General features: G+C 43.9%; 1 protein-coding gene across 3 annotated transcripts in view; it reads right to left on the reverse strand.

The window, feature by feature from the left end:
• Nucleotides 1–16,315, reverse strand: part of LOC114781151 (myomegalin-like) — a 30,674-nt gene extending 14,359 nt beyond the window's left edge. The window contains exons 1-3 of one of the 3 annotated variants that reach the window (XM_028967879.1): nucleotides 15,831–16,315; nucleotides 10,710–10,762; nucleotides 9,698–9,765 (exon numbers count right to left, since the gene is read on the reverse strand). In XM_028967879.1, the coding sequence (XP_028823712.1) occupies nucleotides 9,698–9,765; nucleotides 10,710–10,762; nucleotides 15,831–15,856 (147 nt within the window). In that variant the 5' untranslated portion in view covers nucleotides 15,857–16,315. Of the gene's footprint in view, nucleotides 1–9,697; nucleotides 9,766–10,709; nucleotides 10,763–12,895; nucleotides 13,415–15,830 lie in introns of those variants that run through there. The other 2 variants (XM_028967878.1, XM_028967880.1) reach the window with 2 other exon arrangements.
• Nucleotides 16,316–18,097: the final 1,782 nt, after the last annotated feature.

An 18,097-nucleotide genomic window follows, 5' to 3' on the forward strand; every position in this document is an offset into this window, starting at 1 on the left:
GTGGGTAAAAGCTGACAGTGTTAGGAGGACTGGATCCCACCCTAACACAACACCGACCTCGAACGTGGCACAGTGGCCATTTCAAAAGTGCCACGCTGGTGTCAATAGGGTGCAGAAAGTCCTAAATGTCTAAAAACACAAGCCCTTCACAGCAGTGTCCTTTGTTTCTTGCATTGACTTGCGGTGACCACACGGGGGCAGTATGACTCCATATTCAGAATTTCTAAAACACAAAAAATATCAACACAGATGCATATGCTTCAATCCAGGATCATGATTATCACACCCTGGCCATGATTAGATGACAAGAATGACACGAAACGTGATGCATCTCTGAGCCAAAAGACAGTAATAAAGAGCTCCTCTGCCACAGGAAACACAGAACAGGACGTTCTAATGGTCTTTACTGCAACCAAACAAACAAAGCCTTAAAAATGAGGAAGAAGAGGAGACGGATCCCTCCACTTTCAGTACGGTGCTAAACAGAAAGGCTACTTACGTGTGCGAGAACTGCTCCGGTCTGCATAGAAGTACAGTTACCATAATTCAAAACATAATCGTTCTAGGTCGTTCCACACAGATATACTAAATAAAATTACTGTAATTACTGTACTGTAATCAAAATGTTGTCAAAATGTGATGCACGGAACCTTCACCAAGTTTTTCTTTTCCAACCATGAAAGCAGTGGTGATTTATGCTACCAGTGTGAATTATGCTATATTTAATTTTCTCTACATCTAGATTATCATAGTAATTTGTAATTAATTTGATGCTGAAATGCTCAGGATTAATTCACTCAATGTATTCCATTTTTCTGCACGTCTGTCTCCACAAATTAACGTGGGTGTGGCATTATGGTACTTTTCTCTGCTTTATAAAATATTAGTGGTTTTACTAATTAACAGAAACCCTGTTATCTCGCACTTTTATATAAAATTCACATTTTATAAAAACCGGGGCTCCTCCGAAATAAACCGTGAAATCCGAACCCTGATCAACAGGCTCACAGAAAAGAATTACGGAACCCTGATCTCCATCAGACAACAAGCAGACCACATGTCTCCTGTTTCACAGTTTTGTCTGTAGGGTAGACACATCTCAGATTTGATGTTAATCAGCCTTTTTACATTTGTGTTGCAATGGTCCACTGAGCTAAATGAAAACTTGATTTGCGCTGCAATTTTACGTTTATTTGCAGACAAGTGTTCCGGACTTCAGCCTGTTTAACACCATCAGGAACATTAAGCTGTAAAATGGTCTGCGTGTAAAAGTTTTATTTGAAAACCACAGCAGTAGGAGCTGTACGTCTCCATCTTACCCACAAAATAGCACAATTTTAAATAAAATATATTTAGAAAATGACCAAAAATTCAGCCAGAACAAAAGCGTGCTATATTCCCTGTTGTTTTGGTAAATGCGTACAGAAGAGGGCTCTGCCCCGCCCACCAGATTGTTTTGTAGGTTTTTTTGGCCCTGATTACTTTTTGATGTTCATCAGATGAATAAAGGGTCTCTCTCGGCCGTATGCATGAATGAAAGGGTCTATAACTGATCTCCCTTCTGGATTCAATCACCGCGAGCAGCCCTGGAGAGTTAAATAAATACGGCGGCTTTTCAGTGCTGTCTGCTCTCTTGATTACGCCGGGCTGTCTGTCAGTGGTGACCGGCGGAGTCCTAGTCTTTTCTGAGAGGGACACTCCGGAGTCTGGACTCCGTCTCTCCTGTCAACGTGCTGCACACACTGAGCGCCTGTCGGCGTCTCACCGCCGGCCCCGGCCCTTATAGGGTCTCCGGGCAGAAGGGCTGATGTGGAAGTCCCACTAATTACGGCTGTTTTTTTTAAAAAAAAGGTCAGTTTTGCAGAAAAATAAACATGACGTCAGATGAACTGTTAATGTGTGACGCTCATTACCCAGCAGGCATGAGAAACACCACCAGAGGAAGGGAAGCCACACGTTCTCCATTAGAGGCCTGGTGGACGTTGTTATGGCAGCTGATTTGGGAAATGAAAGCGTATCCACGAGAAGCCTGGCAGGAGAGAGGCGCATTAAGCCATTTACCAGATCCCCCAAATAGGCAGTAATGTGCTGCGGGACGATCGGGGCTCATTCCTGGTTCTGCGCGGCACTCGTCTCCCGCCGAATCTGCATTTACCAGAGACGGGTGTTATGTTACCATGGCGCCTGGTGTGCAATGCAGTCATAACAGTTTATGAAAATGTACTTGTGTGTGTGTGTGTGTGTGTGTGTGTGTGTGCAGTACAGTGTCATTACCTGTTAGGGTCTCTGACTGGAGACTGGAAATAAATACAAACACACACACACACACACACACACACACACACACACACATACAGACGTACAAATATCGCTATGAAGGGGCTTGACAAGGTGGGATTACCTGAACCTGTTTAATAAACTGTGTTTGTACCAGATGACATGTAAATATACCAGTCAAACGGACCAGCATGGTGTTTGATGCACGATTCATAAAGAAATTGACTCAGTATAACAACATTATTTAACATAATTACGCATTATTTCTTTCTTTAATGACCTCCACATCCCAAATAAATCATTTAACGAACACTGTAATTATCATGAAGATTTTACGGCGGTATAAAACCACTTCATGAACACCTTTGTTGGACACCTCACAGTCCAGAAAGTGAATGGTACTGGATTACAGGAACCAGCGTGTCCAAGTTACCTCCCCGGCGCTGATTCTACATTCATTAGCACAGTTCACATTTATTCACATAGTCATTGCATTCTAGCCATAATAACACATGTATTAAAGCATTATGAACTATGAAGTAGGTTCCAGTCCACCACTGCTGTTTATGGAGCAGATGCGCTGTAATAAATATTTCTAGTCCTCCCAGCATGTAATGACTGTTCTGAATTTGCCGTGTCGTCTGAGTAAAACATTAAACTCTCTCATACGGCGGCAGTGTGGGAGAAGCGGGAAAGATGACAAACGCATTTGGAACTCGGCGCAAATAAATGTGATCTCCATTACAGCGGGACCACAGCAGCTGAAATGACACTAGTCCTCTATTCACAAACAACACACACACACACACACTCGCCTCACAGCCAGTTTGTGAAAAACTGTTAAAAGGTTTTTATTTCTTTCTCTTCACAAATGATTCCAGGTACGAACAGATCCCCGCGCAGCTCAGATCCTCGTCTCGCGTCCCTCTCCTTTCATCTCATTCTTTTCCTCCCCCTCCATCCTTCTCTCCCAAATCATTGCCAGATGTGGTGGCAGTGCTGGGTGCCAATGTTGTGTAAGTGTGTGTGTGTGTGTTGGGCTCGGCGCCGAGGCATCTGCAAAGCAATGAGCTTTTCCAGCATGTGTGCCAGCCTTAAATGAAGTTTAAAACACACACACACACACACACACACACACTCCTGCTGAAAACAGGGTCTGACTCAGTGTTCCACACCCCTGTGTCCCACAGTTTCAGCTGGGTGGAAAAGAAAGGGGATCAACACACGCACACACACACTCACACTCAGCCATTTTGTGAGGTAAGTGACTGACGGGGTCATTATTAGGGGAGGGGCAATGAATTATTAATTTGTACGTGTAGTGATCATGCATGAGTGTACTGTAATGTACGGAATATTGCTGGGACCTCGTGCCCCTCAGTCCAGTGGTTCTCGTTACAGCTCAGGTCTTGACCTCAGCACATCTACCCTGGATCTGCTCCCTGCAGGAGATCTGGATCCGTGATTGCAGTTTCCATCCCAGAATGCACCACTTCCCCGTCTGAAAGCGTACACCAGTGTGAGACGTTCTTGGCTCGGGATCTGATGCTCTCTGGGCCCCTGCGGCCTGTGATATTCTACCCTGGAAGGGGGCCTTTCCCTGGGCAGCCTGTGACGGATGAGCCCTTCACTGAAGCAGCGCTGGATGGATGCAGCAGGCCGACAGTCTACAGCTCTGGCTCCGCCCACCTCATTTCCTTATCTCGTGTTCCTTGCACTCCTCGGCAGTCTGCGTAATGAGCATCCGTCTCTACGTCGTAAATCACCGGCACATGTGAAATCGTATCGTCTGTGTGCACTGGCTATAAAATGCTCACTTTTTTACAGCTTCCACGGCCATTATGAAAACACACCTCGGAAGAATGAAATACGTGCTTTCTCACGACAAAGCAAATTCCCCGACCTCAAGGGAACTACTTCTGCCTGCTGACTAATGTGCATATGCACCGAAATGTGCAGCACATTTCTCCAGACATGACGGGTCATCTCACGTCCGTCTACTACATGGTGCTTCTTCAGGATGCTGCATCTTCGTCCACATCCTGATGCTGGGCAGCGTGTGTTCAGAAGACGCTCAGCTGGGCATCACAGAAGACGGATGCCTGAAGGCTCTCTTAAACCCATCAGCAGCGCAGCGCCACACGGCAGGGAGGGGCCGGAGTGGGCGGAGACTCCCTGAAACCACGCCAAGGCGTTTCTCCGCTGGCCGGAGATCTGAGGCTCTCCATTCCTCTGCTTCTCACTAAAATGCATTCAGAGGTGTGAGTCCTGTGAGACGGCCAGAGATTAAGTGAGCTCATTTATGGGAAGAGAGAGGGAGGGACGGAAAAAAGAAAAAGAGAGCGCTGGAGACGGAGTGGGGGGACAAGAGACAAAGAGGGGAGAAGGGAACGGCCCAGAACACAGTGGTGAACTGATCCCAAGGTCTGATATTTGTATGTCTGTTATGTGTAGAACGTGGATATATAATAAGGATGGAAAAACATTAATAAATTGGTACAAAAACCACTGCCCGGTTTTATTCATTTCCATAAATCAACTTTACACTTCTGTCCCTCCCTCATCATCCTGTTTCTGATCAGGAGAAAATGTCCTTTTCACAGCAAAACTGAGGAGTCTGCAGATCAGCCATCAACAGAAAGTAAAGTGAAGTGATTGTCACATGTGATACACCGCAGCACAGCACACGGTGCACACAGTGAAATTTGTCCTCTGCATTTATCCCATCACCTTGACAGGCGCCCGGGGAGCAGTGTGCGGGGACGGTGCTTTGCTCAGTGGCACCTCAGTGGCACCTTGGCGGATCGGGATTCGAACCGGCAACCTTCTGATTACGGAACACTAGGCCACCACTGCCCCGGAACCAATTGTTCCTGGAACCGATTTGTTGCTAGAAGAACAACTAACATTTAAAAAGCCAAGTAAAATAAAGTATTTTTATTTAAACAGCTGAATGTTTGTAGGGGCTAACCTGGCAAACACAAGTAATTTATGTTTATATTGTGAATAATGCTAATACGCTAGTATTTTAATATTTTAACACTTTAAATATGCTGAGAAGCACTTTCTTATGAAACAAAGTTGTCTTCATCCATGATCAAATCTACGGATGTAAGAAAAGGTGATTGTTGCAACAAAACTACAGAATACAAAAATATATGTGTTTTCTTGTCCCTAATGTGTGAAATCGAACCCAAATGAAACTGTGACCCTACAAACCAAGCCATGGAGTAGTTTTGCACCTTTAAATTGAATGTCCTTCTTATTGTGCTGCTGTTGTGCTTTGCCTGGTTTTCTTTAAACTGGTACCAGCATTCCAAAATGGGAAATCTGGTACTGTTAAGAAGTCTCTGTGTATTTAAGACCAGCTACAACATCGTAGTGGTTTTTATGATGATCCATTATTGGGTTCTAATTTTTAACACCAACTTTATTCTTTTTATATAAAATTTGTTAAGCGGAGTTTTGAAACTCGTGACTTTTATGATTATTGCATCAGAGAACACGGTCTGGTTAGCAGCGCAGGCCTCAGCTGAGATTGTCTCGCGGTCGTCTCACTGCGTCAAACGGGACCGTCCTGGCTCCGTCTCCCCATGTTTACCCCTCACTAAATTACAGTATCAGGTTCAGACCCTTCCCACAAGCCACCACATCACCACTTCTTTCCCCCCCATCTCTCAGCGGGAGGGTGGGTTATGAACACACATTTACGAACATACACACAAAGCAGTCTCGTCCTCCACAAGCCTGCCTGTGTACTGTCAGCACATACACAAAAACCACTCCTCGGTTGACGCCGAGGGTTATTAACGCATCAGACAGATTCATACACAAGAATAACAAATATTACAGCAGGTGCTGAGTGAGACATGGTCTCTGTTTAAACCTGCGGCGCTGTGCTGACTCCAGCCACCAGGGGGCAGACCTTACCAAGACCATACAAAAAAACACACACACAGACATGCAATTAATTACAAAAAGAAAACATAAAGGCACACACACATGAAAACATAATTCATAAAGAAAGTTAATAAATGGTGGTGCTGCTGGGAGTGCAGAATTCATTTCATTGGATTGGGAAGCACGTGTATTTATATTAAATAGTTGTCCCAGGGTTCTATCTGTGTCACTTGGCTTTTGGAACAGTGGGACAAGTTTGCAGACGCGATGAACTAAGTGTATTAGCTGCAAACGCAGAAGTGTATCAAAAGCCCAGTTTTACAATGTAGTTGTCTACAGGTCAGTTGAATTAATAAAAATAATAGTAATACAATACAAATACAACACAACACAATGGTGGTGCCTGTTTGTGTGCACAATTGCATCATGGTCAGCTTAGCATGAGCAATGTTCAGGTTCTGGGTCCTGCTGCTGTCATTTTATACCATTCTTTCCACCACAGAGCGGTAAGTAAGAACGTTGGGGTCCTGTGTACCATTATTTTACCTCTAGACGTCAGCACAGCATGGATGACATCTTTACTTGATTACCAAGTTTTATTTTCTACATTGCCCGACGACCAGCCAATCCGAATGCAGCGTACCCCAGGCACTTCCTGAAATGAGAAGAGTGCGGCTGTGATCCTAAAAAGTCCACAGTTGGACATGATGAAACCACACTGGCATTAAACCCTCCGGTTCAGCCTGGGCGAGGTTATTTTACACCCCCGGGGAAACACAGGCCGCTCGTTTGGGTTCCACCTTCCTGATAAATGAAATAAGGCCGCGTCTGTTTCCTATTACTGCGGGATTACAGGTAATTGGGCCGGTATTTACAAGCACACTCCATACTACTGTCAGAGTGCCAGAGCGAGAGCGCCTCTCTCTCTCACACACACACACGCACACACACACACACACACACACACTCACGCAGGTTTGATGGTCCAATTCGTGAGTTTCAAGGCAGTGAAAATATTTTTGCAAGGCCATAGGACACTCAAGTTAGGTCATTAAAATACACATTAGCTATTCTGAAAATTGGATTACTTGCTCACACACACACACACACAAAACGGTAAGAGGTCACAATCAAAAGGCAGGAGTGGGAACTCGACGTTTCACAGCAGTTTATGAGCTAAAATATCCAGATTTCAACCCGGCTTTGGTACCAGCAACTGGGAAAACGTTCGGCTGATGCAACTAGAGAGCGGCTGCTGACTGCGTATTACGATCCAGTTCATTCTGAAGTTGAGTCATGAGGTCAAAATAAAGAAATTACAAAGGCAAACGCACAATCATCACATTTATTTTCACATTTTGCCCCGCTGCCAGCCATCATGAGCCTTCATAACATGTGTGCATCAGCTCAGTCACCTAAAAGGTTCCCATGATTCCGACCGGTTTGCATTTGGAACAGAAAAAAATAAACACTTTGCAGCGATCCGACTGTCACTCAAGAATTCCATCCATGGTTCATTCATCATCTGAGGTCTCATTAAATCCGCCAATTCGAGCATTTTCTTCGTTATTATCCCGTTTCAGAGCACAATTTGGCTGCAGGGATGGCAGGATTTATGGCCTGCGTGGGGTTTGTAGGTTCGCAGACCTCGGGTGAAAGCATGACTTTATTGTACAGTAATTGCAACATTAGGCCACCGAGTGCCGATGCAATTCATAAAACAAAAAAGAAACTCTGCTTTTTCCCTCCATATTTTCTCTGGATGTAATTGTTCCCATACGGCCCCAGGAAACCATAAAAAATGTTGAAATGCACAACACTTATGAATTTATTCTAGTACACACAAACACACACGCAGTCTCATTACAGCGGCCAGAGCAAATCCGATTTCACCTCACAGGGGTCACACGAGCGTGTAGTGAGGCATTCTGGGAATTTGCCCATGGACCCGTATTCCTCTCATTTACAGTGACCCCGTGTCAGCGGGTCCGCGCGGGGACTTGAAAGTATTTTTTTGTTCAGCCAGACAGGATTTTGACAGGAAGGCATGACGACTCCGAGGACTTCGCTTCACCTTACGGTCGTTAGTTTAGATTGCGCTCAGAAATGTACTTTAATGGATGGAAAAATTAGCATTTTTCTATTCACAATCCACACACATACATCACAAAAGCAGGCTTAATAAGATTAATTAGTGCTTATGTTCGTACTTACCCTACTGTTTACTACCTATTCTTTATGCAGAAAAGAAAAGAAGCGACTGTAGGGGGCGCAAAAGTAACTCAGACAGAGGTTTTAATCCTACGTGTGGAGCCAGAAATCCCCACGACCCCAAACCCATCCGCTCTCTGTCCATCCTCGCGCTCTCGCTCTTTCTCTCTGCAAGATTGGAAATGAAAGTAATTCAGAGTAACTGTATCAGGTATCATCAGAGAGTAATAACCCTCCAATCACAGCCAATTTCATCGCGACAGAAGAAAGAAAGGAGCGCAAAGCTTTCCATGTGTGTTTCACTGAGCTGCGGAGGCACATGGTACTGCTTAGGAGACGAGACAAGGGGACACGGCACAAGAGACGAAAAAAGAGAACCACGACAGCCAACAGCCACTGCTGCAATATCAAGCACACACACACACACACACACACACACACACACACACATAACCCAGCATTGCCTCCAGACATATGCAGCAGTTGATCCAGAAAATTCTGACCTATTTTTTGGTGAACAAGCAAGCGTGAATACACACACATGTGCACACGCACACACACAAAGACAGACACATGCAGGCAGTAATATAAAGGAAAAACATGATTTAAATAGATTATTTAAAAAAAAATCCACAGGAAAATGTCAAAATGAAGTGATGTGTAAAAAACGCAATATGATAATATTTATTGCCCTATCACTACAATGCACACATGCGTACAGGCAAATACGAAGACCCCTGAATGGCTGAAGCGTAAGAGGTAGATTTACATCGCGGCGAAGGAGACCTGTCGGCCCGTCTGTCCCGCGTAATGGGAGCAGAATAACACGTCAGGCTAGCTAATGGTGTCTAATTTGTCCAGAGGCTTTAATGGCCTCAGTTATTCGTAAACCTTCCACTCACATCAGCTCAAGTGTTCTCTGTGGTCACTTCCAATTCCCTCGGCCGGCACACATGCTTCCAATTTCTCTCATGGACCAATGAGAGATATTATTGAAAGAGTACGTGTGTGTGTGTGTGTGTGTGTGTGTGTGTCTACTGTAAGTGTTGCATGGGTTTATCTGTGTAAGAGTGTGTGTGTGATAGGAAGAGGGAGGATTGATAGAAAATGTGCTCAGAGTTGTATTGTGTGAAATTCTTAAACAGTAGAAGATGAACATTGTGTGATGTTGCTGAATAAAAGTTTCTCCTTTCTGACCAACTGAAATCACTTCTGAATAACATACAACACACCAATGAACACATGCCGAAGAGCTTAACAAACAGTCAGAGCAGGAATACACGCAATTAGACAAAACCCACACACCAACCTGCTCAAACTCCCGCAGGCTGTGGGTCTGGACAGGGCGGCCCTTCTCAGCCTCCTCGCTCCCCAGGTCTGTGTGTCAGAGGGGAAAAAAAGACAGACAAGTTCACCCCAGTGGCGCCATGAATAAATAAAAAGTAAATGAAATCATGTGGACAACGTGGACAATAGTGAACCTTTATACTATTCTGTCCAAGTGAGAGCGAATGAGGAGCTCCCACGGGGCATAATCAGGAAGGCTGGCAGCGTTCTTCTGGCTCGGCACAAACCCATTACACTGCACATAGGCCTCTAATAATGTGTGTGAGTGTGTTTTAAGACGTGCTAATGATTTACCCAGCAATGTGAAAAATATGTAGCACAGCAGAATGAAGCACTGTATTCACCATTTATATGTATTTAAATATTTACTCATTCCAACATAATTAGAACAACGTCCAACGTCATAAAACAGTCACAAAGGGAGATAGTAAGTGTCAATCTGTATGTGTGTCTGTATGTGTGTGTAAGTGCGTGAGTGTGTGTGTGTGTCTGTGTTTGTGAGAGTGTGTGTCTGTGTGTGTACATGTGTGTGTGTTTGTGTGAGTGTGTAAAAGTGTGTGTCTGTGAGTGTATGTAAGTGCATGAGTGTGTGTACATGTGTGTGTGTGTGTTTGTATGTAAGTGTGCGTCTGTGAGTGTGTGTGTGTGCATGTGTTTAAGTGTGTGTCTGTGAGTGTGTGTTTGTGTGAGTGTGTAAGTGTGTGTTTCTGTAAGTGTAAGTGTGTGAGTCTGTGTGTGCGTGTTTGTGTGTAAAAGTGTGTGTCTTTGAGTGTGTGTAAGTGCGTGAGAGAGTGTGTGTGTGTCTGTGTTTGTGTGAGTGTGTAAAAGTGTGTGTTTCTGTAAGTGTAAGTGCGTGAGTGTGTGTGTGTGTGTGTGTGTGTGTGCATGTGTGTGTGTTTGTGTGAGTGTGTAAAAGTGTGTGTTTCTGTAAGTGTGTGTGTGTGTGTGTGTGTGCGCGTGTGATTAAAACTCACCACTCATAACACACATGCTCCTGGGCCGTCCTGCTTTGTTCTCTCCATAATGCCTGAAAACACACAGACACTCCCCTTTACAACTATACACACACACTCTCAACATGTTTACACACTGATACACACATGTATCACACACCCTGCTGCGTCCAATTAACATCAAAGGCTTCTCATATCACAGCTGTAAATCTCAACTTCCAACTATTTAATTCATATTAATGAATTAAAAGTCATCTGTGTTTATTTAGTGGATAAAAGCTATTTCACATTTCCTCAGGGAAATTGATGCATGACACACCATTCAGAAATAAATATTTTAAAACACAACACCTCCCTGGCTCTTGGTTGTCTTGGTTCTATTATGTAAGGAAAGTTGCATAAACTTTTCATAAACTCATTTCTGAAGACAAATGTCAAAATGCTGATCAGCGGATTTTCTAATAAAAAAACACAAAAGGCTGAGAGTGAGAGAATCAAAAATCGGTACGCAATCAATAAATATTTTTGGGAATAATTGTCATGATTATTCCAGGGTTGGGACTGGAGATTTATGTTCGTCCTGTGTTCCTGATTGTTAACTGAAGCTCGCTATAATAGTTAAAAATGTTACAGAGACATGTGTTGTCAGGCTATATTAATCTCATGCACTTTGAGGGCCTTATTTAATACAAATATAAAACTGCCATAAAACCAGTTTTCTTAAGTGACCTGTCTGAAATACACCAAATTAGAGTCTAAATGTTTAGTGTGTATATATATATTTTTTTCTTTTATGACTGCACTATGCGGGGAGGAGGGGGGTCTGTGTGAAAAATATTTCAATGCACGGTATACTGTATATACTGTTAATAAACCAATCTAGAATCTTGAATCTTGAATCTTTTGAATTATCAGGTCCTGACATGGAGGAAACAATCCAGCTCTCCATGGATAAATCTGCAAATCCCTACGTCTTGTGACATTAGCCTGAAATTGTGTCTTGCCCATCTATCCAGCTGATTCCATGGGCGGTAATGGCCTAGTGGGGTTTAAACTCGCCTATGAACCAGAAGACCAATGAGAGTAAAAATTCCCCCTTCACGGGGTCTCCGATCCCAATCGACTCTGTCCTCCTTCGTTGTCCCTGGCTGGTAGGACAACTTGCCCTGTTCCATTTGACTAGCCGAGACTACTACCACCTCTAAGAAACATTTGAAAACCAGCTTGTTCAAAAAGTATTTCAAACGAGTTTAAAACTAACACACTAACACACACACTCATAAAACAAAAAGAAAAAAAAACTCGTCTAGCACTTAACAATTCCCCCGCATGTTCTATTCCTGACAAGTTCGGCCTTATCAGGGCTCAGAGTTTCGTAACTAAAAATCTACAGAAACCAAATGAGAATTGCTGGTGTCTTCCTCCTGAAGTCGCGTATGCCAAGTAAAGTAAAGTAAAGTAAAGACCAAAAAGTCCCAGGTTCAAGCACCACTTACTGCCATTGTGTCCCTGTGCAGGACACTGAATCCTGAAAGTATTGGCTATATTTTTTCTCACCTTCATGATAATTGGAGACTTTACACATTACAGAAAGCCACTTGTGGAATATCGAGTAATAAAATCTGGCAAAATGTCTGCTGACTATGGGGTCCACAAAAGAACACTACTGTGTGCTTAAAGCACGAAATCAAATTTAATGCACGAGTGAGTACGTATTTGAATAGATTTGCATTAACGGCGTCTCTGCATGTCTCTGGTCCTGCAAGTATGAGTGTGATCAGTATGAGTCAAACACACACACACACACACACACCAACAGGCAGGAAAAGGCTTGCAGTGAACTTAAACACCACCTGCTCCCAGAAGATCATCGTCAGCACGCTAGATGATGGGTTGGGGAGGCAATCATCATACCTCAGATCCACATGACCACACTTACGTCCATTTCCATTTCACACCAACACACACAAATCTTACATAAATCTAGAGTAAGTCCACTAAGAATGGTATATATACAACATATGTTTCACATCTGACCCTAAATTAATCATATGAACATTTCACAGTGATTCTAAAAAAAACACGGACAGAGTTAATCATACGTTTTTATAGCATTAGTGCAAATATACGTCTGCATGTAAATAAACTGTATATGTTGCTTGAAAAATACCACAGGTGTCCACAGAACTACACCACATTTAGCTTACCTGCCTCTGTACAAAAATCCACTCATTCTTTCCACTCAAAGTTTCAATGGAAACAAAACAAAAAAAAAGAATAAAATGATCTTGCTCCAGTTCTCTCCAAGGCTTTAGTTTTAAAAAAAAAACTGTCTGTAAGAGACAGTTCAACAGGTCTCCAGTCACCACAATCTACTCTCCTTATCTTAGCATTAGCTTAGCATTAGCCATAGCATTAGCTTCTCCCTGCTGCTGGAGCTCAACACTTCTCCCCAGGAGCGAGAGCCCATGTTCAGCCATCTGACGTGGCAGTCGAGGACCCAGCCAGCCAGTCCGAGTGTCCACACACACACACACACACACACACACACACAGAGTCACTTGCAGTGCCGTGTTAGCGGTAAACAGAAGCGGCGTGAAGGTGCACACACTCTCACACACATTCCCAGTCCTGAAAGGCTGATCTGTTCCAAGTACAAGTCTCAGTGTGTGTACGCGTGGCTGCTCTTCTTGCCCAGACTTGAGCAGTCTCTATTATACTGTCGTTTGGCCTGTTACCTCGGGTAAAATATACCAGGGGTAGGGAGGAGTGTGTGTGTCTGTGATGGGTGGAGAGACACACGTTCAGACAGGTTTCTCAGTTAAAGCTACTGAAGAAGATTTCAGTGTGTGTGTGTGTGTGTGTGTGTGTGTGTGTGTGTGTTTGCCTAATCCTCTGTGTTCAAACTCTGAAAACAACATTCCAGTAGTTGGAAGAGCAGGCCCTGGGTGCAACTTCCAATACACTTTTCCTAATATTTCCTAACAAGCTGCACGCTATTGGGGTGTGGCTGTGTTCTGGAATGTTTTGCCCGAGCGTCCGAAATTCCGAGACCAGCTCAGAAAAGTTTGCATGAGGTCAGTGGAAGATCTCGTCTCTGGTGGAGTGGAAGTTCACACAGTACTTCACACTACAGCAGCAGGGTGCCTGCAAACCATCCTTTTTCCCACAGAACCACACACACACACACGGCCAGACCCTGCCTTGAACATGAAGCCACACAAACAGCTGACCTGTCCAGTTTAAAGGGCCTCTATTATCCTCCATTTGATGATGAACATCCTTATTTTCCTCTATTTTTTGTCATCTGCGACAGTGACTCAAGATCCAGTGATCATGCTCTCCTGACCGTATGAGTAGTTTTGAATTCTGCTGATGTCTTTCTCTGTTTAAGAAAGACCAGACTGTGAAATTTCACGCTCAGGGAGCTGCTTGGTCATCTCTTATTATGTTAAGTCCGTCTAATAAGTAGAGCTGGCAGTCAATAATAAAATGTAATGAATTCCTCGCACAATTCTTCAGACTAAAGCTTGGTATAATATATAAATTATAACAGGGCTTGCACGTACGCGCTGGACCTGCTTTCTATTCACTTCGAATGGGGCCAGAACGTTGAACATGTTAAATGGTGCAACTCAGACGGGTTTATTGCAGGTTATTGATCGGTTGCTGTTCCTGTACAGCAGACACGCCCACCCTCAACACGTACGTGTGACTACTCAGATAATATAATGCACTATTGCATTACTGTTAAAAGGGCAGCCACCCCTCCACCTTCACACGTGGCTCCTGCTGTGTTTGCACAGCTGCCATGGAACCTGCCACCTGGCATGCTGTGTTCCAGCACAGCTGACTTCTTGAATACACTTACTCTGTCAACCACTGCACATCTTTTTTAGAAAAGTCAAACACTGCAGCACAGCACACAGTGCACACAGTGAAATGCATCCTCTGTATTTAACCATCACCCTTGGTGAGCAGTGGGCAGCCATGACAGGCGCCCGGGGAGCAGTGTGTGGGGATGGGACCTTCATCAAGGGGACCTCAGTGGCACCTTGGTGGCTCGGGATTACAAGCACACTTCCTTACCCGCTAGGCCACACACACACAGTGCCAGACTAGAACAGTTGGGAAAAGGATCAGTGCATGTTTTGTTCTAGTGCTTTCTTCAGTCCTTGGAGCCCAACTGCCCCGACACACATGTGTGGCACATGCCAGTGTATGAGGCTGGATCCCTCTCTCACACGCAGATTGAAAGCAGAGGTGGCTTATCTAGTTAGAGAGAGATGTGCTCCCTATAATTAACTTCCACATTAAAGCAGCTGTTAACAAGCCGGCCCACCTCTGACACATAGCTGTAATCACCCCAGAACACGGTCTTCTCATGTAAACCAGGGCTTCGTGGTGGGAAAATACGGCCATTTTTACAGTCATACTGAGCATGATTAAAAAGTTGGGCTCGGTCTGCTGCACGATTCTGCAGGCCTGGTCCATACCGTGCATTCCCAGCACCATCTTATCTGGTATCGGCATAGTTCATATCCCCTTTACTACTTCCTCATCTTCACCAACCTGGACGAGCTTCCTTTCCAAGATGACTGAACATGGCCCATGGAAAGTAAGACAGGAAGTTGGGAAAGGACTGGAATTTAATCGTGTGATACAAACAAACTTGACGCTGGTAAGGTTGGTATGTTGGTTGCTATGTTAAAGAAGGGACTACATTGTTCACAGAGAACCATGGAGAACATGAGAAATGTGGCCCATCAACAGTCTGTTGACTGACATGTATAACATATTACACATAGATCTCAGCACACTAGCTGTCCATCAGAAGACTAGATATGGACCTTCATCTCCCAAAGATGACCTGGCGACCGACTCAAAGTGCATCACACGCACCTCCCACCAATGTCCTGAACAAATAGAGAATACAGTGTCCAGCACGAGTAAACACACACACACACACACACACACACACACACGTTTTTATATGGCAGTGACCTCACAACTCACAATAATTAAACCTAAACGATTCACTAAATCCTGTCTGTATTATAACTTTATGTAATAAATTATAAGCCCGCGTTGCAGTGTAAATGAACCCGGGTCCAGGTGTCCCACCCCGCCTGGTCTCCGTACCTCAGCGCTGCGCTCCACGGATCCATGTCGGTCCGGTCCTCCGGTCCTGTCGGGTCCGGTCCTCCTGTCCTGTCGGGTCGGGTCCGGTCCTCCTGTCCTGTCGGGTCCGGTCCGGTCCTCCCGTCCTGTCGGGTCCGGTCCTCCTGTCCTGTCGGGTCCGGTCCGGTCCTCCCGTCCTGTCGGGTCCGGTCCGGTCCTCCTGTCCTGTCGGGTCCGGTCCGGTCCTCCTGTCCTCCCTGGCGGACACGCGCGCGTCAGATAACGGACACATGCGACAGTGACGGCGACGCGGGACGCGGGTTCTCACATTCCGTCTTCTCTACGTTGTCTGTTGTAAACTGTACAATACTCAGTTCTGCGCGTATTTATGCTGGAACGGCAGGTTGAAAAACACAAAATATTCAGCAGCTTTATAAAGCACGTGGTGCAGAAGAAATGTCATTTATGGATGTTGGAAGATCTACTGAATCCCGGAATGTTGCTGTGTGTGTTGTGTGTTTTCAGTAGATCCTTAACTAGGTCACTTAGTCAGCCATCACTGTGTGTGTGTGTGTGTGTGTGTGTCTACGTGTGTGTGTGTGACATTTAGAAGATGAGTTTGTCCTCAGGTTTCTGCCACTGTGGTGTTCCATGTCCATTTATTTAAAATCTATAAATAAATAAAAAAATAGTTTGATAAGCTGGCATTTCATTAACATGCAATCAACTCCATCAATCAATCAGTCCGTTTTAATGTATTCAGCTTTGACATGGCAAGGAAAAGGTCCTCCTCTGACCCTGGGTTCTTCATGGTCAGGAAATGCGGTGGTACAGACGTTATTACTGTACAGTTATGTATAATGAGGCAGGTCTGACGTGGTGTATTAGAGTCCTATAGGCGGCTATCAGCAGAAAATGTCCAACCAGGCCAGTTTCTCACCAACGTGTCAAGATCAGTTCACCTCTCCTCTACATATACACCATGGACAATGATGACTATAATTAATCATTTCATCTTTTATAATAACAATGAAAGCGGTCTTCTATTATAATTACAGTTCACATCTGTATGTAGAGCTTGTAGATTTTAAACTTTAATTGTTACTCTTTAAGAAACCCTTAAAAAATCTAGATGTATTAAACACTACGGTGTGTGTGTGTGTGTGTGTTTTCACTTTCTGCATCATTTAACAAACACACACGGCATCCACATGAGTTGCAGTGAACGATATATGACCGTGCAAACACATAAAAAGTGCACAGATCTGCCTGCAACACACTGCTGGCTGGGTGACTTCTGTCTTCTGACCCCTAGTGGTCAGAAACAGAACTACGCGGTGTCCAAAAAATACATGCAACTGTTCTAAAGCCAGCGACAGTGGTGGAATGTAACAAAGTATTTGTACTTCGTTACTGTACTTAAGTACATTTTTACGTATACTTATGCATACTTTTTATTTAACTCCATTACATTTTGCGGCAATTATCTGTACTTTCTACTCCACTACATTTCTACAATTTATGCTGTTACTCGTTACATTTTATGAACACAATTTCCTCAAAATCCTGCATGAAAAAATAGTTGTCTATCGCCTTCTGCCGTTGTTTGCCATTTCCTACCAATCCGGCTTTTTATTAGCTCAGTCAGTTAGCAGCAGGAGCTGGTAGACCGGCTTGATAAACATATAGAGGTAAGCTATGCTATGCTATGCTATGCTTTTGGGTATGTTATGACATGTTATGATACTATTATCTAGCGAAATGTATGCTGACATACAGAAATAGTATAAAAGTCACACCAGTGTAGCTTCATTACTTTTTTAATGCGGTGGTAGGATAAAACTGGTTTATTAGCTCAGACAAGATAGCTTAATGTCTTTGCTAGCATAATGTCCAGCTCACATTGACACATTGACACATTGTTGTGCCAGTTCACACTGAAAAAGAACTAGTTCACGTTCATAGTTCATTTTTAAAAATTTTGAACCATGTACTGATGTCATTACGAGCAATGACATCAGTACAGGCATAAGTCAGTATATGTACTATGCTTTTACAAAATGGCACACCTCAGATGTTGAGACAACCATTGTGTGAGTAATTTTACTTAAAAAAATACTTTAAAGTCTACTTTTACTTAAGTAAGATTGTTGATGTAGCACTTCTACTTTTACTTGAGTACATATTTTGCAGGTTACTTGTACTTTTACTTAAGTACTCAGCTTCAGTACGTCCTCCACCACTGGCCAGCGAGCACACATGCATTTACACACAAGGCTAGAGCTAAC

Source organism: Denticeps clupeoides, unplaced genomic scaffold (genome assembly GCF_900700375.1).
Source record: "Denticeps clupeoides unplaced genomic scaffold, fDenClu1.1, whole genome shotgun sequence".
NCBI lineage: Eukaryota > Metazoa > Chordata > Actinopteri > Clupeiformes > Denticipitidae > Denticeps > Denticeps clupeoides.